A 21,232-nucleotide genomic window follows, 5' to 3' on the forward strand; every position below is an offset into this window, starting at 1 on the left:
GGGGGGGGGCATGGTGAAGAGAGGGGAAGGATTTCTCAGAGGGAATTGCCCATTGGGTCGCAGCACAACTCTTTATTTGGAAGCTGTTTGAAGATTGTTTAGCTGACTTTTTTTTTAGGAACTTGACTCTTAATCGAGCTGATGAGCGGTTCATATGGAGGGCTGAACTCGGGGGCAAAGATGTATTTTAAGAAAATACAATATATATATCTACCATTAGGGTAAAATCAAATTATGTGCAAGCTAATACCTTAGCACACATCCTCTAAATATGAGTGAGGACCTTGAGAAAGCTTGTGCTGATGACCTCCTCTTAGTCAAAATACTTCCCCACAAACAGAGACTCCATACTGAGGTTAAAATTGGGTTAGTGTGCTCTCTTGTTATGACACCACATTTCTGTGAATTTCTCAGTTCAGATGACTAGAAAATTATAGGAGTGCAGAGTTACAAGAGCCCACCACACAAAGAACCCCCAGCCAGATAAAACCAAGGGATACAAATTCCCAGAAGCAGGTTTAATGGAAAATGTGGACCGTTCCGGCTAAAATATGACAAAGACGAAGAAAGAGAGAATATGTAAGTATCCTAATGAGCATTTAGCTAAGAAGGCTTTCTCTGGAACAGCCTCAGTGGCCTTTCCCTGCACAGCACGTTTCCACAGGAAAAAAAGAAAAAGAAAGACTTAAGCTTTAAAAATTCATGCTAATTCTGAATTATTCAATGATACCCCCTGCCTCTACATCATTGGAGATGGAGAGAGAGAAAGAGGGAGAGAGAGACAGGGAGAGATGGTTATCCCATGATGATGAAGAGAGATAGGAGAGAGGGCAAAGTAGGGGCAGGGAGCATTACTTCCCGGGACATCCCCACTTCAGACAAATATGAATGCACAAACACACACACATGCACACGTGGAGAAGCGCAAACAACGGTGGGGTTAGCCGGGGTTAAGAGCTTCACAATTCCTCAAGAGCAGGAGGGCAGACTGACAGATACATAATATGGAGAGGGTGGGGGTATGAAGATGGAGGGGAGGTGGAGGAGAGCGTGAACTTAAGTGCCCTCTGTTCCACATTCAGACAGAGAAAAGAATGACAGAGGAGGCGGTGAGGGGAAAAAAAGTGCTTGTGCAAGAGGCATGTGGCTGACGTTTGATGTGTGTGCGTGCGCGAGAGCCTGTGTATGTGTATGTGTGTCAGCGGGTGACATAATCCAGATGGGTGGTAGCGGTTAAGGGAGGAGGGGGAAAAAAAAAAAAAAGAAAAGAAAAGTCAGTCAGCTGAACCAGTTTTGTGAATGAAAGGTGACGGCGAGGTCGAGTTTGTTTACGTTCTACATTCCAGTTCTCATTAATCACTCCCCACACCACCACCACCACCACTACACACACACACACACACACACACACGCACATACACATACACACTCCCCACCCCACCACCCCCACCAGCCCGCTGGACAAGCTCCCTCAGTGACATCATTGGTCTGTCAGTCTATATATAGGCTGGCAGGGTGTCAGTGGGGCAGTTTGCACTTTGTAGCAAGGAAGCACAGATAGCAGATCAAGACAGAGGTATGCAAAGGAAATGGGAGGGATTCTATTCTCTAGCTTTTGAACCTGTGGTATTGAGGTTTTTCATGACTGAATTTACCAGAAACAGCCAAAGTTTTAGAACTGGCGTGATTGAGTACAGTAACAAAGCAAAGTCTGTCAGTCTGTGCATTGACTTCTGAGTTTATGTCAATTGAACGTCTCCATAAGTGTCCATCCTTCAAGTAACACTGTATGTGTAGTCTTAAAATCTTTCTTACAATATATTACTTAAGTGTGTATTCATTTAATAAATAATACTAATGATAAATAATACTATTTAGTAAATCATTTCAATGACACTGATGTATTTAATGACGCATCTCAATAAAATTTTCAAAGCAAGTTTATCAATATTAGAAACAAGTAAATGTCACACCATTTTTAAAGATTAAAATTGTGTGTATATTTAATTTAAGTCAGACAGTCAGACTAATTTTGACGAAGCTGCCAGCAGTCACATTATGTAAACCACTTTACTTGAAGGGAAAACCTTAAGTGAGTGCACCTGACATGTTGGCAATAATTAAGGTTAAAAAATCTTACCTCCCTGGAATATATCATTCTTTTCCTGGGATGCCTGGGATTTTTTTTACCATAATAAAGTTTGATTTCAAAAACAAAACTGTGAATAATTAATCATGAAATGGAATTTTAATAAAGTTTCATACTCATTAGATTATGTTGCAATATTTTAGAATTGAGTTGGAAAAATGGGATTTGCCAACCAGACAGAATCTTTTGATTGATTCAGCCATAGTAATAATCCCTCATTGCACAGGTCATGGCTGAGTCTTACACTGTTTGGGGTAGTTTGGGGAATAGTTTTAGTGTAAGTCTTTGTTTTCTCTTTCAAAGACGTTCAGCTAACCTGAGGGTTTATTAAAATCCTGTATGATTGTCTGAATGCTGCTGTTTCCTGTTGGTAATGTTGCTGTTTTCAGAGATCTAAGCGGTTAACTCAGTGAGTACAATGTTAAGAATAATGACCAAAGTCTGAAACTAAGACCCAAGTTGTAACTGGAATTTCCCTTTAAAACGGCAAAGCGTTGTAGAGAAAACACGGCTTTAGTATTACAGTGCTGTAGGGGTTCCACCACCTATTCTTACAAACGCAGATGATACCAAAAATATGCAGGAGATATTACTTCAATCAAGTGTTGCAGCATGAGCAGTTTACAGTTGAGGAGCTGCACATTATCAGTATTAACATTTTCATGTTTCACCATGTCTCTGATTGTGTGTACCACGGTTCCATCAGCTGATGTTGGGAAAATGAGATTCTGTGAAATTGAGGTGTTTAGATCCCCTTGAACAGACGAGAGGGGACTGAATTATGAATTATAAAGTGTTATGAGTGAGAAGGACCATTTGTGTTTATATATATACGTGTTTGTGTGTCTGTGTTGCTCATGTGTACTGTATGTATATGTATGTGCACGTGTGCATGTGTGCATGTGTGTGCGTGTGTGTGTGTGTGTATGCAAATGGAGGCAGATGCTCTTTTCCACCCACCAGGAAAAGCAATCTGCAGTGTCTCAGGCAGGTGAAGTGCTCCGATGTTCTATTTAAAAGCCAGGGTCACTTTTCTCATCTCCGCTGCAAATTAGAGACGTGACCTTACTGCTCTATATCGCTCCAACTCTTTCTCTCTCCTCTCCTGATCCTCACATCATAATTGTGCACACAGACGCACAGTGTGAACAGGTAATATACACAAACAAAAAGCACCCTTTGTGTTATGGTGCTGCACCAAAACAATATTACTTAACCTCTAAAGCACTGTAATCAAATAAAGGCGAGTCCTGGGTTTGAGGTACAAGTAGTGATCGTATTGTAGCTCACCTTCATTAAACTGAGAATCATCTCATCAAAACAGCGTTAATGCTCGCTCATCTCTAAGGGCTTTGAGTTGTATTCATGTAATCACACAGAGTCCCCCTTTGCTATTTTTAATAATGAATACAATACTTACTGCCTGGCCACAGTACTTAGATGTTCAAGAGACAATTCAGCCGAATTACAAAAAAAAAAGTACCCTAGTGGTATCTGCCATGTAGATTTTGTTTGTTGTGTTCAGTGCTGAGAGCGCCACAAACCAAATCACCATTCTAGTGCATCGTATTGGGGGAATATCTCACAGATGGATATCTTAAAACTTACATGGATAAAAATGACCTGACCCTTTAACTGTCAACTAACATATATATATATATATATATATATATATATATATATAGTAAGAGGGTTAAAGAGTTTGTCACTTTTTGTATTTGCATTTCTTAAACACATTCTTAGATTTTCACTAATAAGGATGTAAGACATTCGGAACCAAACAAACACAACAACAATAATAAAGTGTACTCTCATGATACCCCCTCTCTTCTCATATTTGAAGTGGAGGCCTGTTAGTGCTCTACATACTCTCAGGTGGCTGTAAATGAGGTTGACATGGTTAAGTTATGATATGAGCGGCTGTTGATCATTTTAAGATAAGCTGATCATTTTTAAGATAATATGCACAGCACCTAACATAACATTGCTCAGACTAATGACATTACCTTTTGTTTCATTGGTAAATTAACCTGAAAGCTAATTAGCTACAAAATGAACTGCAACCATTTGTTTAGGTCAAATGAGCAGACTTTTTTTTTTTTAAACTTTGGCCATGACCACAATCCACACCAGGGAACAATTTTACACACGCTAATCAATATTTTCTATAAATCTGCGTTTGCTACAATTATAATAAACAGCTTTTCTGGCAGTTCCCATCCCTCCAAGATGCGTGAGTAGCAGCTATGCTGACAGGAAGGCGTTTGACACAGCTGCAAAGCCTTTATTGCGGTGCTGTTGTATGCCACATTGTCATGAATGCAGATCACTGTTTCTCTGATGCTTCCTGACACCTGTAGTTTGATCAGCAGCACCTGTTGTTTGGCTGCTGACAGATGGGAGAGTGGGGTTGTGAAAAACCCAGAGAAGCGGTCTGTTATCAGGCCTTACCAGGTGAGGGCGGCTGGATCTTGACCTGCTTTCTGTTGTCCCCTCCAGCCATGCTGCTGCTGCTGCTGCTGCTGCTGCTGTCTGCCGGCGGCTCTTCTCCTCTCTCCATCTTACACTCATAGGCAAACAGATACTGGATGTACTGCTTCTTGAGGGAGCTGGCGGAGCTGCTTGACGTGCCAACTTTCAGGGTGGTGGACAGCTCACGCCACTTCTTGTTCTTGTTCACCTGAGTGGTTAAGGGATGAGACAACGACAAGACATTAAGAAGTTAAATGACTGTGGGGTGCAGATTCATTTATTTTTGCTCACATCCTCCCTATATACAGTTATGTATCCCAGTAGAATCAGCCACATGCTTGTCATTTTGCCTGGACTATGGTAAACCACAGCCTGCTGAATTTAATCAGAAATAATCAATTCCGTGCCTGAGCACTCACTGTTTTTATACTTACTATAACCACAGAGTTGTAGGTCACTCCTGAGTACTGCACATAATTTCCACATTGCTGTTTTTAATCTAACAGCAAAAAAGCACTACAGTATATTGCCAAAAATATGGGGACACCACTGATGCCATACTTTTAATCTGGGCCTGTTTTGAAGTGTTTGGGCTACGTCCCTCAGTTCCGATCAGGGGACATCCTAATCCTACCACATACAATAATAATATTTTAGACAATGCACTTCCAGCTTCACAGCAACAGCTTGGGGAAGGTCATTTCCAGTTTCAACATAACAGTGACCTCGGGCATAATGAAATGATTTTCCAGATTTTGGAGTGAAAGAACATGAGTGGCCTGCACAGAGACCTGACCTCAACCCCATCAAACACCTTTGGGACAAACTGGAGCGCCACCTGTGAGCCAGGCCTTCTTGCCCAACGTCAGTGTCTGATCTCACAGATGCTCTCACGGCAGAGTGGGTGCAAACTGCAGCCTCTCCAGAAGAGTGGAGGCTATCATAGCGGCAGATTTACGCCTGTGGTTTTGGGAATATAATATGTAATGTTTTAATGTCCACATACTTGTGGGCATGTGTGTGTGTTATCTCCTGTTTTCTCTTGGCTGTCTGTAACCGTGCCAATGCTAGCACGTAAAGCTTTATATATTTTGTATGTGCTCTCTTTCTCTCTTTTTTTTATCACATAGGTTTTGACGCACAAGGATTCTGCCCAGAACTTGCATCTCTCCTGAGATTTTCAGGAATATACTATAATGTTTCAAAGATTTATTTTGTGTATCTCATTCTCTTAAGCACATTTCTCAACATTAACAAGCACACCAGATGCCATGCTGCTGGACTGCACGTTGCTGAAGAATGCTAAATAGCCAATGCACATGATTAGTAGGAAATGACTTCACTGTATGTGAGGTTATATTCTCCCCAAATAGTCTTTTAAATGTTATTACGTGCATGTTAACTCCAACATTGTCCCATCATAATGTTCCCTATACATTACCATGGCGAGGCCTCCGATCTCCCGAACTGCCATGTAAAGCTTCCAGAGATCCAGTGGCTTTTTGCCCACAGCGGGCAGCTGGGCAACAGGCGTGCCCCTCTCCTCCATGAAGTTCAGGTATCGCTCCACCCAGCCCCGCCGCTCCGGCTCCACACCAAGCTCATAAAGGCGTGTGATTCGCTCCCCGCTGAGGGAGGAGGGGTTAGGGTTGGCTTTCTAGCAAGGGAGAGAGAGAGAAAATAAGAACGGGAGAAAAACTGGGTTACTATAGACTTTATTTATTTATTTATTTATTTATTTATTTATATAATGTATGTTTTATTTTTATTTATATAAATGTGTATAAATGTGACATTTTATATAATACATAAATGTTAACATCAACCTTTTGTTTCATAATAATAAATGACAGACTATATTGGGTAGTGTACCTGATTTAAGCACAACAATTAAGTTCTTTTTCTACACTTTTCAGTCATATCTTATACTTGACATGAGAGGACATATCATTTACATAAGTTTACATCAGATGCATTAATAGACAGTGTCTTCTATATATTCTAAAATATACAGTCTATTTTACAGTTAATCTTTCTTTGCTGTATCCTATTGCTGTTTTCTGCTACAACAACCCACTCTCCCCATGGGGATCATTAAAGTTTCATCCCGTATTTACACATTCCGAAGTAGGCCCTTGGTTGAATGACCAAGCAAAAATAAACACTTCTTTGGAGCATTTTGCTCAGTGTGCAGTCTGTGTTTATTTCAAAGTTCATTCATTGCACATTTATGTCCCTCATGTTCAAATTGGTGGACAAAGTTAAATCCCACACAGCTACGTCTGGCTTTTGTCCAGGTTTCTAAAGAGTTTTGTTGTCTAAAGAAGCAGATTTTGATGAAGTAATTACGCAATAACCCTGTAGTCACACACAAATCAATCAAACTCACTGGTTTTTCTGACATTTTTGCCCGGAAAGGGAAATAAGTTGCTTGGTTTGGTCTTTGTGTCTAAATATTAATTTATTCCTGGATTTTGTCAGGAAATTCTCACATTCAACCAACTGCGTTTGAGTGTGTAGTTCTTACGGGGCTGGAGGGGGTCTTGAGAGGCCAAGGGGGGCTGCTGATGCTGTCGCTGTCGTCTCCGTGGTAGGAGGACAGGCTGGCTGGGCTGGGTGAGAGGGGGGAGGGTACGGGCAGGGCACCACCTGGCGTGGCTGGCTGGGACACACACTGCTGGGAGCCACTGCTACTGTTATTGTTGCTGTAGCCGTCCTGTAGCTGGGAACGAGAGAGAAAGAGAGAAAGAGGGCAAAGGATTTTCATTTCCTTTGGATAAATCATCACTGCTATGTCCTTTCACCCACCTCCTCGGTATCTGTATGACACAATGGTGTGTTCTACCACTGTCCACACAACAATACTGAGGTCATAGCTGAAAGACAGCAACAGCAGACAAAACCTGAAGTGATTCAATATGTGTGCGCAGGGACATAAGATCATTTATGTGTGTATGTTTGGACCGAGAGTTGGAAAGTACATCGAATAGTGTAGTGTACTGAATTTGGAGTACTTCCACTGCACTTAAGCATTTCCATTTCAAGATTTCGACAACTATAGTAACTCATTTTTACTTTAAGAATAAATGTTTTGTCCGTACTATAGAACTAGCTTGTAAAATATGGTGCTCTGTTTTAGATTTAAATAAGTTTTATACCATATATATATGTTTATATACAAACAGCATAAACCAGCTTAGCCAAAATCCTGCTTATATCTTAAAGCATCAGTAATAACATAACGACACAAATAATAACAACACATTTATAAAGGGCAACTCCACATAATGACTTCTTTTAGTTTTGATACTTCAGTATAGTTTACTGATAATACTTATGCAATATTACTAAGTTTAAGTTACATTATTAATTCTGGGAATTCACTGTACTTGCAATGAAGTGTTTCTTTACCTACTTCTGTGCAGGTAAAGAAACTGCATACCACTAAGAAATTCTAGACCCAGTTGGATACAAACAGTAGTGGTACTAGTACTGGTGTTGTGTGTGAGTCTACATAAATAAATGTATGTGTTCGTGTATGTGTGTAAACTGAATAATAACAAATAAAATTCATGCAGATCAGTATGTATTAGTTTACATGGTTTGTCTAGAAACACGTGGGTGCATGAATTTAGATACAATCTCCACTTTGTGTAAATCACTCACATTTGTGTCTAGGTACGAGTCTTTCAGTGCATGTGTGCATAAGTGTGTGTGCATGCGTGCGTGTGTGTGCGTGTGTACGTGTGTGCGTCTGTGTGTGTGTGTATGTGTGCGTGTGTAAAAGAGAGAAAGCAGGAACAACAGCTTGACAAGTGCTTCTGGTCTGTGTACAGAATGCTCATGTCAGCAAAACCTTATCTTTCCCTTCCCTCTCTCTTTCCCCCATCTCTCTCTCTATCTCTCCATCTTTCTCACTCTTCTCTCTCTCTCTCGGCAGACAGATCATCTCTTTTGGGAGCACTGGGGGTCTTTCTGGCTGCTCTGACTGCCTTAAATAATTCAAAAGGCCCTACTACCCTAATCAGCAAAAGAAAAGACAGGGATTTGGAGGGAAAAGACGTGTAGTGGATGTAATGTAGGCGTGTGTGTGTGTGTGTGTGTGTGTGTGTGTGTGTGTGTGTGTGTGTGTGTATGTGTGTGTGTGCGTGTGTGTGTGGGAGAGCGGTTGTTAAGCAAAAACAAGGGGAGGGAGTACAAAAGAGCAAAGAGCAGAGTTCTGTTGTTGCTGAGCTGAGCCAAGCCGAGCTGCAATTGTAGGGCAAAATGAGAAGTCAGCATTGTGTATTGGGACGTGTGTGTGTGTATGTGTGTGTGTGTACTGAGAGGAGGCACTGAGAAAGTAGTATTTACGAGAACGATGGTGTGTGTTTGTGAGTGAGTGGAAAGGCCAGTGTGTGGCTTTCTGTCTTTATATTTATGTATCATAAACAGTATTTCTGTGCTGTATTTGAATGTGTGTATGAACATGTGTGTACTGCGGATGCCAAGCCTCCTCTTTCTCTCTATGTCTCTCTCTTTTTTGCAACTCTGGGCTGCCAAAACATCAGCAAGAAGAGAGTGCTGGGGGCAAAAACAAAGCGAAGAAAACATTAGGAATGGTAAATGTTAAACAAATCATTAAATATGGCGAGAAAACAACAGAGAAACAGCCCACTGTGCTGAGGCAGCATATGCTGATCAGATTTGGTTTGCTTCATTAGGGGAGCTAGATCAAAAAACAAAAAACAAAACAAAAAAAAAAAAAAGCAAAAAAATGAAAGGGAGAGAGGGAACTGCAAAGAAAGATGGGGAAGAGAAAAAGGTCAAAGGGGTACCTTTGGTTTGTGAGGCTCGTTGGTGGGGCCTGTGTCATCTTTTACGTCTGTTTTGGGTTTCCCATCTGGACTCATCATGCTGTCTCCGGACATTCCCATGGCTCCTTCACCAAGAATGAGAAAACATTTACTGGAAAATATCTGTACCAAACTTTACAAAATGAAAAATTGCTCATTTCTGCTGTTAGTTTTGTTCTTTGACCATAATCACATTGTCTAAAGTGAACCAACCGCTTTTTGTAAAAAAGATTATTTACACTAGTACACAGCATGTCTTTATATTATCGTCAATTCAACATTTTTTAACTTGCTAAAATGAACGGTGCTTTCTTTGTGTGTGCTGAAGGCTACTGTATAATGGTTTGTGTAATGTCACACACAAAGTCAGACAATGTAAAACAGTTTCATGTCTTTCTGCAGTTGGAATACTATGTTCCGTCTCTGTGTTTTCAAGGCTCCTCTAAAGCCTGTAAAGGGGAGACTGTGAAAGAAACGTATAAAAAGACTGCTGCTTAAGGAAGACATAGAAATAGAATGAGATAAGACTCCACAAAAAGCAAGCAAGTGCTCTCTTTTAACCTTGCTGGCTGCACAGCCTCAGTTTGGGAGAAATCATACATCTCACATATTCAAAGCGATGTCAGAGTGGGACGGTTAGTATTCAAGAGAGTTTGGCTGACAAGAAGAGTTGTTTCTGCTTTCAAAGACGTTTGTGTACCTTCATGAGGTTTCTAATTGAAGAAGAGTTGAGATCCTTAAGAGTACTTTTAATAGTGCCAGCTGCATATTTCTTATTAACAGAAAAAAGGGGTCCTTGGATACAAGGCTCTCCTCTTTATTTTTCCCTTGTGTGCTGCGGCACAGTGAGAAAACTAATGGCTTTTTACTGTGCCCAGGGGCAAACCAGATGAGTTTGGAGGAACCTTGGCGCTCTAATTCGTTTGAAGTTTTCCAAATGTCACGCATTCTGATATTTGGTTTTGAATAAAAGGTGCCTTTCATTTTGGGATCCACAGTGCTCTCCGAGGTGCGTTTAGCAACAATCCAGCAGGTTGAAGGGGCTGAAAGAAAAAGGTATGCACCACATCAATCTTTGCTAACTGGAGCACCAGCTCTACAGGTAAAGTAAGAGCACTGAGAAAGTAACTTGTATTGGTGAGAACTCTCTTGATTTCCTGGCCTTTCACTGTCTTTTGCTCCCTCTAGTCCTTTCTCTCTGCCTCCGTCTCTGAATGGGAAGAATTCTGCGTTGGTTCTGCTGTACATTTAACATAAACATATGGGTTAATCTTGAGTGGCTCCGTGTCTTGTCTAACATTAACCTGAAGGTCTGTGACTGCTTATTCAACAGGTTCTTCGCTATTTTATCAACATTTATTCTGTACATGTATTGCAAGATAAGAAAGTGCAGATGGGGGTCACACTTCAGTCTATGGAGGTGGGCTGTAGGAAGGTGACAGCTTGTATCAATTGGCTTGGCTCTGACTTCGAACTGAGATAATTTACCCAACTTATCTTCCTTGTCAGATGTGTTTTGAGTGGTTTAAATTTTGACATTTGTATTGCTGTATGCTATTGGGGTTTCTGCAGGTTTCAACAAGTTGAATTTAAGACTTTTTAAGATATTTTTTTAGACCATTAAGAATGCAATTCAAGACCTTTTTCACATCCATACAGGCAAAAAAGTACAAACGATATTTAGGAAAATTGGCGTGCCAGAATTATTTGTAAAATAAAGGAAGTTATTCACATCCAACATGGACATTCAACTGAACATGATTAAAAGAATTGTGTATACACAAGACTAATGTGTGTGTATGTGTGTGCATTTGCTGTTAGCTTTCTACTGTGGCTTTATGCTTTTCTGACTTCCCGTTCAAAGTTCCTAATTTAAGTGTTTCTTCCTCAAGGTGCAGCGGGCTTCAAATTTGTTATTTTCTACAGGCAGCAACAAAACACTGCCCATATTAGATGAAAGTAGTGTTAACAGAGACAATTTAACTTATTACTTCTAGAAGTAGATATTTTTTCGATAAAAGGTGCCACATTAGTCCACACACCACATTACATTACACTAGCTAGGTGTGCTCTGATAAATTCTGACCAGGCTGCACAGTTTGCATTAGTGGTTATTGGTTCCATGTTGGTTTCATTTTTTCGTTTTGAATTGTTAGTGCAATCAACAACGATTTTTTTTTCCGAAAACACATTTAAAAGCGAGACTGACATTAATGCAATTTTGTAAAAGTAACATCATCTTGATAATTCAGTAATTTTTCAAGATACGAAATCATATATAAGACATGTGAAGTCCTGAAATCCTGAATATTGAATTTCAGAACAACAGAAACCCTGGTCAATACCTGCTTCCCCTGTGTAACTTTCCAAAGAAATATACACTTGCATATTATAGGCTATAAAAGAACCTCTGCTAGCTGGCATTAGCTGAATACCTGACGGCGGCATATTGTAGGCTGGACCTTGTGCGTTACCGATGGCTGAGCTGTTGTTGCCTGTTGGCTGGCTGTAGGGGACAGTGGTGCTTGCCTGGCTGATGCCAGGGCCTTGATAGCTGCCCTGCCTACAACAGAAAGAGGAGAAAGAAATAAGTGGATATGGAAGAGACGATATAAAGTTTAGATTCACAATGTAATAGCAGGCTGTGGAGACATAAGTGGGTAACAGTGAAAGCTGCAGAAGAGCAGAAGTCACAAAATCATACAGAGATGATATTTGGCAGCTTCTCACTGCTGTACTCCTTTATTTATGTTGTAGTAAAAACTGAGCAGCGTGTGCGTCTGAAAGTCACAATAAAAAGCAACATATCCCAGATCAAACAAACAGCACTTCCAAAAGATTGAAGATGAGCATACAGCATCAGAAGAGCAAAACTCTTCTATCCTCCCTTCTCTGCTACAAATCCCCCCTCCCCCACATTCCCCCCTCTCCCTCTCCCACAAGTCATAATTTAACTAATTAAGGTGTGCTTTTGGAGAGGATCATGTTATTTGTTGCCATGGTGACAGCAGAAATCAATCCCGCTCAATCTCCCTCCCTCAGCCTCCCCTCTCTCTCTCTCTCAGGCAGCTCATCACATGGCGTTGCAAGTGACATCAGAGGGGTTTATCTGCAACCTGCTGAATGCTAGCCATTGGTGTGTGTGTGTGTGTGTGTCAGAGAGAGAGAGAGAGACAGAGAGAGAGAGAGAGAGAGAGAGTGCATGATTGAAGGCAGCGTCTATCGTCGCATGCCAGGCAGGCCGAAGCCAGTGACATGGGGGTGAAAGGGAACACCATGTTTGGAACAATTTGGTCTATCTCCTGCTGACTCAAGATTATCTCCTGGACAACCATATAAAAAAGATTGGGAGAAAGGGGGGAGGCAGATGCAGAGAAAAGACATGTGAGGTGAAGAGACAGAGAGAGAGAGAGGGGGCGAGAGAGAGAGAGACAGAGAGGCCTAACAGATCGAAAGAATAAGAGGTGGAAGACTGAGAATGCAGGATGAAACTACAATAAATTCAAAAAGAAGACAGGAAGGGGAGCGGGAGGAAGACAAATAGTAGTAAGGGTGAATGTAAAGAAGATAGGATGGAAGGAAAGCAGGAAGGAAGAGGGGACTGTTTGGCCCAAACTGTCACACTGTTCTATGCAAACGAAAAGAAAAAATACTATCAGGATTTATGTCAGTCAATTCCCTACTAACTGGCACCTTTCTCTCTTTCACACACTCACACAGACACATAGTATAATGCCTCATATTGGAACCGATACACATAGCCTAAGAGGAGGGATCGGCTTGGTAAACCTCCCCATAATCTCATCTCACAGATGTAATTAGTCATAGAGCACGGCTGATGATACATATGTAATCCCTCTATGGGGGCCGAGGTGCACAGGGGAGCTCCATGGCAAAGAAACAAGCTCACACCAAATCCACGCTTATCTGGCCCTGTTTCCCTATAATGGGGGAAGTATACACTCCTTCATTTGCTGCCTACATGTTCCCTAAAAAGCTCTGTGTGAGTCAAGACACAGAAATAAATTTACCTTTTGATCGTTGCACCTTCTCTTGCAAGTAAAAATGTATTCTGTGTGCAAATTTCCACAAAAAAGAGTGCTGGTAAGCCAGCAAGGAAAAATAAGTTTAGAGATGCCAAATGCCTGCGAAGCTCATTTATCCATACTGTAAAAACACCCCTCACCCACCTTAAGCAATATAAGCACAAGCTCTCATGTGAATAGTGAAATATCCAAATCAACAACAACAACAACAGTGGTTGGAGGTTTTCGACTGTGGTGCTCTCCCATTATGACTAATTCATGTCATAAAAAAGCCCATTAGAAAGCACTTGATGGAGGCACTGCACAGCGTTTAATCACACTTAATATATGCATGTGCCGCTATCAGGGAAAAAAAAAAAAAACAAAAAAAAAAACGGCACAGCACATTCATCTTGCTCTCGGGCACCTTTGTGCTGGGGAAAAAAAAAGCATCCTGTTGCCGCAGAGAGAGAGGAAGAGTGAGTGAAGGAAGAGAGAGAAAGCAGAGATGGAAACAGAGGGAGAGGAGGAAAAGAAGAAAGGAGGTGGAGGGAAGGAGAGAAGGAGGGAGGGAAATTAAGGCCTGAGAAGCCTGAGTAGTGTGTGTATGGGTCCCTGGTGGACCGATGGGGGGGCGTATTTTCAGCTCAGGGCCCCAGAGCTGGAAGAAATCTCTGTTCCATGAGACTGAGCTGAGTGAACACACATTCAAACATGCACACACACACACACTCTCAGTAAGAGACACAGGAACATCTATCTGAACACCATCAGGCCAGTGCACTCTCAGTTTGTTGTCTAGGTGTGGCCTGAGGAGAGAAAGAGTGAAACGGTGCAGGGAAACTCTACTTTGAGTTTTCTTGGGTTTTTAAGAAAAGTTAGTGTTAGAGAGTTTTGACACCACATTAGAGTCCAGATATATGAATACAGCTTTGCATTCAGTCTTTTGTTTGGCCTGTCCAGGCACCGTTAGGGCTGAAAAGCCTTTCAAATGCATCAATTCTATTCTATTGTTTTTCCGTTCATTCTATCTAAATGCTCTTTCCTCTAACCTGTCCTTCACACTTCCCTTTGTTTTTCCCCTAATTCTGCACGCACACGCGCACACACACACACGCACGCACGCACGCACGCACGCACGCACACACACACACACACACACACACACACACAGAGCCATCTCTCTACTCTTTCTATTTAGTCCACACGTGTGAAGGGCATCGGAGAAGGCCACTTTCACACCGTGGGCAGAGTGTGTGTATGTGTGTGTTTGAGCGTGTCCTTGTGTTCATGCGCGGGGTGGGCGCTGTTGCCAAGGGGATGCCATGGTTACGAGGTGCCAGCCAACCAGCTGACGGTGTCTCTCTAGAAGTGGCAGCGCCTTTGTCCTTCATTCGTGGTGACAGGCCGCGCTGATGCCTCCCAGCGCCGCTAACTGGACGAGACAGCAGAAGCGCTGGGACCGCAGGAGTGTGTGATGGCTGAGCGGCCCTCCCTATCGATCCCTCTGCTTTGTGTGCGTGTGTGTGTGTGTGTGTGTAAGAGTGTGGAGAAGAAAGTGAGAGAAAAAGAGCCAGAGAGAGGCTGCTGGATGGAAGGATGGAGTGGATCGGCTGGAGGCCATGAATTATATATGGACCCAATCTGTTCTCAGGGCAGCTTGGGCTCATAGCTCCTCCAAACTCCTGACTCAACTCACCACACACACAAACACATACACAGACAGAGGGGAGACCAGAATAAGCCCCCCACAAAAAATAAAAGGACAGCTTTTAACATATTAAATCCAGAGAAAAGCTACTCTTCCCTTCTCCCTCCCCTCCTTCTCAAACATCAAACAGCTCAGGATGGATGGAGGAGAAGCCATTTATTTTGCCCATCTAATGAAAGCAGAGCGCTCCGCAGCACTGCCAAGACTGCGAGCGACAAAGCGCCACAGGCAGCATCCCCCGTTCTTGACATTCAAGCGCTGCTCTTATTTATTTAGCAAATTTACTTACTAAGGAGGTCAGAAATGAATTATTTGGCGAGGATTTGCCTGGGAGCACTCTCCTCTCCTCTCTTCTTCCCTCTTCCAACATTTTTCTCCCTTCAATTTCCCTTTGATTTACGGCTCTTTTTTTTTCTGAGCTTTGCTCTTCTTGTACTAAGTGCTTATTTTTTCGACAGCGCCCGTTCCTATAGCTCCGGGAACTTCTTGTAGAGTGTCGCCGGCAGCGCTGGAAAGTCATTTGCAAAGCCAATTCTGTCCTCAGAAGCTGCTGCCAAGAAAAGCTTATACCTTTTAATACTTTCTGTTCTCTTCTCTTTTCCAAAAATTCCCAAACATCAAAAAAAAATTTCTACCACACCTTTCTTCCAGACTAACTTGTAACTCCTCCACACTGACAGGTTTGACATCGTCCGTGTTATTTGAACATAACATGTCAGACTTTTTGTGCTGCAATTCATCACACTGACAACTGGCTGCCTAGTGCCCCCAACTATTCAAGGACTTTTCATGAAACTGATTCTTTTTTTTTTTTTTTTTACAGAAAATTAATCAAATTTTTTGATGGACCAGCATCTATTTGTGAAATTATTTGACAGTGCATGAACAAGTGACATTTACATTTTATTTTATTTTTTATAATTAGTTGCAGTAAATGCAACAGCAGAAGTTTAAATTCCTAGATTACAAATGAATGATGAGCAAGACGTTAAGTGACTTTGGCATGAAGGTAAAGCCATATTCTTCTGCTTCAACTTTTAGTCGAGCAACTGGATCCTTCTCTACGTTCCCCAAACTCTCAACACTGTTTCCCTTCAACCACCAATCAAACTGATTAACTAATATAAGTGGGACAATTGTTTCTGATATCAGTCAGCTGGCGGAAGAGAAACTCTGAGAGGGCTCTAGGGAAAAAAACACTCACGCCACTCTTTATGAAGATTTAATCACGACCCTCGCCTGCAGCCATGGGATACCAGAAGTGGTCCTCCTCTGTTCGTTCGGCATTCTTTTCACTCAGGCTAATGAAGCTGGAGTGTGTTTACTAGTGTGTGAGGGTGTGTGTGTGAGTCAGGGGAGGATGGATATGGGGGATGAGGGTTGGAAATGTAGAGGGATTGTTGGTGGGGAGGTAGTGAAGGGACTTGTTAATGAAAAAGAGGAATAGAAGACGAGGCCAGCCAATGACAAAGTTGCTGTATAACTAGCCCCTGATTTAGAAGGTCGGGAGCGGGTGTCTCTGGCAGTTCACCCAGGGTTGATGCATCAAAGAGCGAAACTAGACATGTGCTACGACTAACAACTTGTTTCACAGACAGAGAGGAACTAGGTCTGAATGTTTCACAATGTTGTGCTGAGATCTGGAGAGCAAACGGGGCACTGGAGCCTTTAACTGCAGGTTTTCGGAGGCCAATTTTCTCCTGATCTTCCTCAGATGTTCTAAAGTGGGATCTGAGGAAGAAAAACATAACAAGGCTGTGCTGGAGACAGCGGAGAACAAAAAGCAAATTGGGAGGAAGAAAGACTGAGGGAGATAAAACAGTCTGGGTAGGATAACAGAGCTGCACAGAGACTGAGAGGGCGATACAGTTGGGAGAGTTGGTAAAAAGAGTGAAACAGGTGGGAGGAGAGAGAACAGCAACAGACGGGGAGGGATGAAAAAGGTAGAATGAGCGACAGCAGACAAGAATAACAGTGAGGGTGAGACAAGCAGAAAAGAAACTGGAGTATACTGCAAAAGTGTCCATTGTAACTGAACATTTTGGCTCTGTTTTTTGTTGTAAATGAGTAAAAAAGACTTTCTGCTTGCCAGAGGACTGACTCCTCACTATCTGCTAAAATAAAACATTATTATCAATGAAGAAATCATTATTCTGAATAAAGAAGAAGGCAGATTTAAGACAAATGATTCAGATTTGTGAATACTAATCTGCTTTGGAAACAAATAGTCTCACCTAGCTGGCAGACTTTTTTCTTTTTTTTTTTTTTTTTTTTTACACCTGCTAGTTTATAAAAGTCTTTTGTTGTTCTGAATATCCAGTGTCTGCTAGGTTTTTCCTCCACTGCATACTTTTTTTTGAATAAACACAGTGGCAATTTGGAAGTTAGCATGCGCAGCAACAACTGAACACAGAAAGAAAAGACAGATTTCCAACAGAAAATCGATAGGAAAAAGCTGTTTGGTCTTTATGAAATGTGATCTTTGCGGGGCAGTTAAAAACAACAACACATTAATGGCTGCTTAATCACAAAGATGGAGATAAAACAGCAAACGAACACAAGGAACACCAAGGATACTTTCACAGTCAATAGTCAATCAAAATGGATCGCTGTACTGATAGAGAAATAGATGAAGACATAAACTCACACAGTTTAGACAAATTTGTAAACAAACAGAGAGAGAGAGAGAGAGAGCGAGATTTGGAGAGAGAGAGCCTTCACCACAGCAAGTGACACCTCTCTGGTGTCTTGGTGAATGTGAGGAGAGATTGACAGGCAATCTGATTGGTCCCAGCAGAGGGGATCATGTCATGCCACTTTTTATTGACAGCCCGGCCATCTCTTAATGCCTCGGCCAGTGTTTGCGTGAACAGCACTGGGCCCCCCTGCTGCACATAATTAATCATACATACTGTCAGCCATGCCATAGCCCCACCCCCCCTTCATGATCAAATGTTGACACAATGCGTACGACTGTATGTGCTCACTTGCTGTTGTTGCCATTAGAGTGACTAATACATGCTGAAGATGATAATGATGACCACAGTGATGATGACGAAGGTGATGATGGCAATTATAATGACAATGATGACTCTTGTGAGAAATATCACGATCAGTTTTGTAATATAACACACAAACACATTCACTTACATAAAGGACGTGCTCAACATGCACACACACACACGCGCACGCGCACGTTACGAGGGTGGCGGACCTACCTATGGTGTTGTGAATGTGAGGGTGGCAGGATGGATGGGTGGTGAGGTCTGAGAGGAGGTGAAGGTGGTGGACGGGTGGAGGCAGGGTGAGGTGAAGGCCAGTGGGTGGAGGTGGGTTGGGGTGGCTGCATCTGTGCTGGGGACCTTACATACGGAGACCGCCTGCAGATCGGCATCAACAGACCCCGCCCGACAAAAAGAGAAATTTCATCTGAAATATCATCACAGTCTTCAGTGTGACTCACGCATCATCAGAAATGGGCAGACTGCGGGTGAAACTGCGGCCATGTTACATTGTCAGGCAAAACCCGCACCGACTGGAGAAAGCGAAGAAATCCACCCTTCCTCTCTGAAGACGGCCATGTTTTCACAAGTTCCCCCCGGAAGGGTTCACGAGAAGTTTACTGCCCACACAATCCCACAACAGCCCCGGTCTCCAACACTACAAACACTCACAAATACAAAGCTCCAACGGTAATGGAAAAATAATATCCCTTAACTCATGTACCATAATAGCATGGGGGTGCTTTGTATTCGTGTTAAGGTGCTTGGTGTCACCTCTGTCTCCGGTGTTTTCACAGTTAAACCTGTGGTTTTCGTTTTCTTGTTTTTATGTTTTGACAGAGCGATATTCAACCCATACAGTCCTCTCACAAGCCAATATCTCTCTTACTGCAACAAATGGCACTTGGCGTATAGTGCCAGCTATCAAAATGTCAGGCACTTTATGAGATGTGTGAAAATAGGGATAGTTCCGCAAATGGCTCATAGAAGTGTGGAACCCCTGAGAATGAACTCTTGCCTTCACATCTGAAAAGCCTCTCGGAAAAAAAGAAAAAAAAAAAAGAAAGACAAACTCTGTGGCACAGAAACTCTCTGTGGTTCAGCACACCTCCCCACAGACGACCCGCAGAGAAAAGTCATTCACCAGATAGCGAGTGACGTAATAAAGAAAAGTTTGCTGCCCCCTAATTTTTAGCATACCACTATTTCCAGGTGAAGTCACTGACTCTCAGTCCCACAAAATAATTTGGGACATTTCTGTTTGAGTGGCACCGTAAAACAGTTTTTACACCATTCCTCTTTCTTGGTCAGGATCGCTGTTGATACCAATTAGGTGCATGAAAAATGATGTGCATGCTCATGTACACACATTCATACTCAACTATACACACAGAGAGATGAGGAGATATAGAACAAAAAAGTGTTCATCTTTCAAAATACAACATTTCTTAAAGAAATCAGGCCTCCTGAGTCCTCGTGGTGCTCTTACCTATTGTGTGTTGAGTTGGCAGATCCTGGCATGCCAGCTGCTGCTGCCTCCTGGGCCTTGCGGTTTGAGCTACCCAAAGAAGGAGGGCCCATCCCTGGCCCAGCTGGCTGAGGCATGCTGGGGGAGCTGGGAGCCATAGGTGGGTACACCCTGTTCTGGTTACCTGGACCATGGCTACGTCCTACAGGTATGGGCTGGCCGGGGCCCTGGCCGTGCATAGGGCTGCTCGCATTCATTCCCAGACTGTTGGTCAGGCCGGGGCCGGGGCCGCTGTAGCTGGTGCTGGCCGTCCCGCTGTAGTTAGAGGGCCGAGGGTAGTTACCTGGAATAATATGACATGTGAATGAGCTGACAAATGGCTAAAATCACTGAAAAACATAAATATTACACATACAATGTCACTCAAAATGTAAAACATGGGACATTGTCACTTCAGACATTTAAGTTCCCACTTGCATTTGATGGATTGCGTACAAGAATGACACCAAATGGCTGCTGTGAATTACTGTAGTCGAAGCTAGGTGCTATGAATCACTTCATTTGAGAGAAATGGAGTGTTTATCAAGTGTTTTCCCGCTGATACTCTTGTACCTACAACAGTGACACATACAACTATTTCATCCATCATGAAAATAATCCTGTGACAGATGAGAAATGAGGAATGTAAATTGCAGAACTAAATTCTGATTCACGACCTATTCAACCTCCAGTGGATGCAGGAAAAACTATCAGGGGTGTGTTCTGGTGACATTTTACACAGCTGCAGGTTGCTGGATGGCCCTGGGAACAATTGCCAAGCTTAAGGCTGACTTTGTGAAACACTTGAGAGGAGCTCTAATCTGCAGTAAATGCTTTCTTGCTGCCCTGGAGTGCCACACGGCCGTGATGCCAGAAGCTTTCCTAAGGCACACTTAAACCCCTCCATTTTGGCTCTAAAACCCCTGCTCGGCTCCAACACCAGCTGCAATAAGAGCTGAAAGAGAATCACCATGCTGTCAAAAACAACATGTACATACAATCAGGCACACTGACGCACACCTACTGTATATGTAAGTGCAGTACACACCCACACAAACACACACAGAGCACATCACATTGTATTGCCTCTGCGGGCACTGGGCCTTTTCCACTGTGATATTCCCTCCCTGGGACAAATCCCCTGCCAAATAGAAATGGAAAATGTGGCATCCTCCATTGTGAAGGGGGCTATTTATTTTGATTTGATTAAGGGTGCTTTAGTTGGGCCTCACTGCTTAATCCTCTGAGAATATGTCTGGAAAAGGGGATCAAGTCCCTTTAAAACCTGAAGGCTTTTCCGCACGCTCAAACGAGGGAAAGTTGAATGACAATATTCCATATGGGGGAAAAAAAAAAAAGAAAAAAAAAAAAGAAACGACTCCGAAAATGGAAATGGCTTCTCAGTGTCCTCGAGCTGCTTCGGTGAAGACACTTTCCACATGACATAAGCCTGTGAGTCCGACAGAGGGAGAGAGCAGGAGGAAGCAACAGAGGGTGGGGGCGAGAAGAGAGGAAGACAGACAGAATAGGA

At 42.6% G+C, this 21,232-nt stretch overlaps 1 protein-coding gene across 4 annotated transcripts in view; it reads right to left on the bottom strand.

Moving 5' to 3' along the window:
• LOC111651639 (AT-rich interactive domain-containing protein 1B-like) overlaps positions 1 to 21,232 on the bottom strand; it is a 170,412-nt gene that overhangs the window by 9,555 nt on the left and 139,625 nt on the right. For 3 of the 4 annotated variants that reach the window (XM_023401636.2, XM_023401637.2, XM_023401635.2), the window contains exons 8-14: positions 19,684 to 20,005; positions 18,411 to 18,572; positions 11,892 to 12,019; positions 9,439 to 9,542; positions 7,149 to 7,343; positions 6,063 to 6,278; positions 4,601 to 4,829 (exon numbers count right to left, since the gene is read on the bottom strand). In XM_023401636.2, coding sequence (XP_023257404.1) covers positions 4,601 to 4,829; positions 6,063 to 6,278; positions 7,149 to 7,343; positions 9,439 to 9,542; positions 11,892 to 12,019; positions 18,411 to 18,572; positions 19,684 to 20,005 — 1,356 coding nt within the window. The remainder of the gene's footprint in view (positions 1 to 4,600; positions 4,830 to 6,062; positions 6,279 to 7,148; positions 7,344 to 9,438; positions 9,543 to 11,891; positions 12,020 to 18,410; positions 18,573 to 19,683; positions 20,006 to 21,232) is intronic. The other variant, XM_023401639.2, reaches the window with a different exon arrangement.

Source organism: Seriola lalandi, unplaced genomic scaffold (assembly GCF_002814215.2).
Source record: "Seriola lalandi dorsalis isolate HSWRI2012SDOR001 ecotype SW California unplaced genomic scaffold, Sedor1 jcf7180002053711, whole genome shotgun sequence".
NCBI classification, from domain to species: Eukaryota; Metazoa; Chordata; class Actinopteri; order Carangiformes; family Carangidae; genus Seriola; species Seriola lalandi.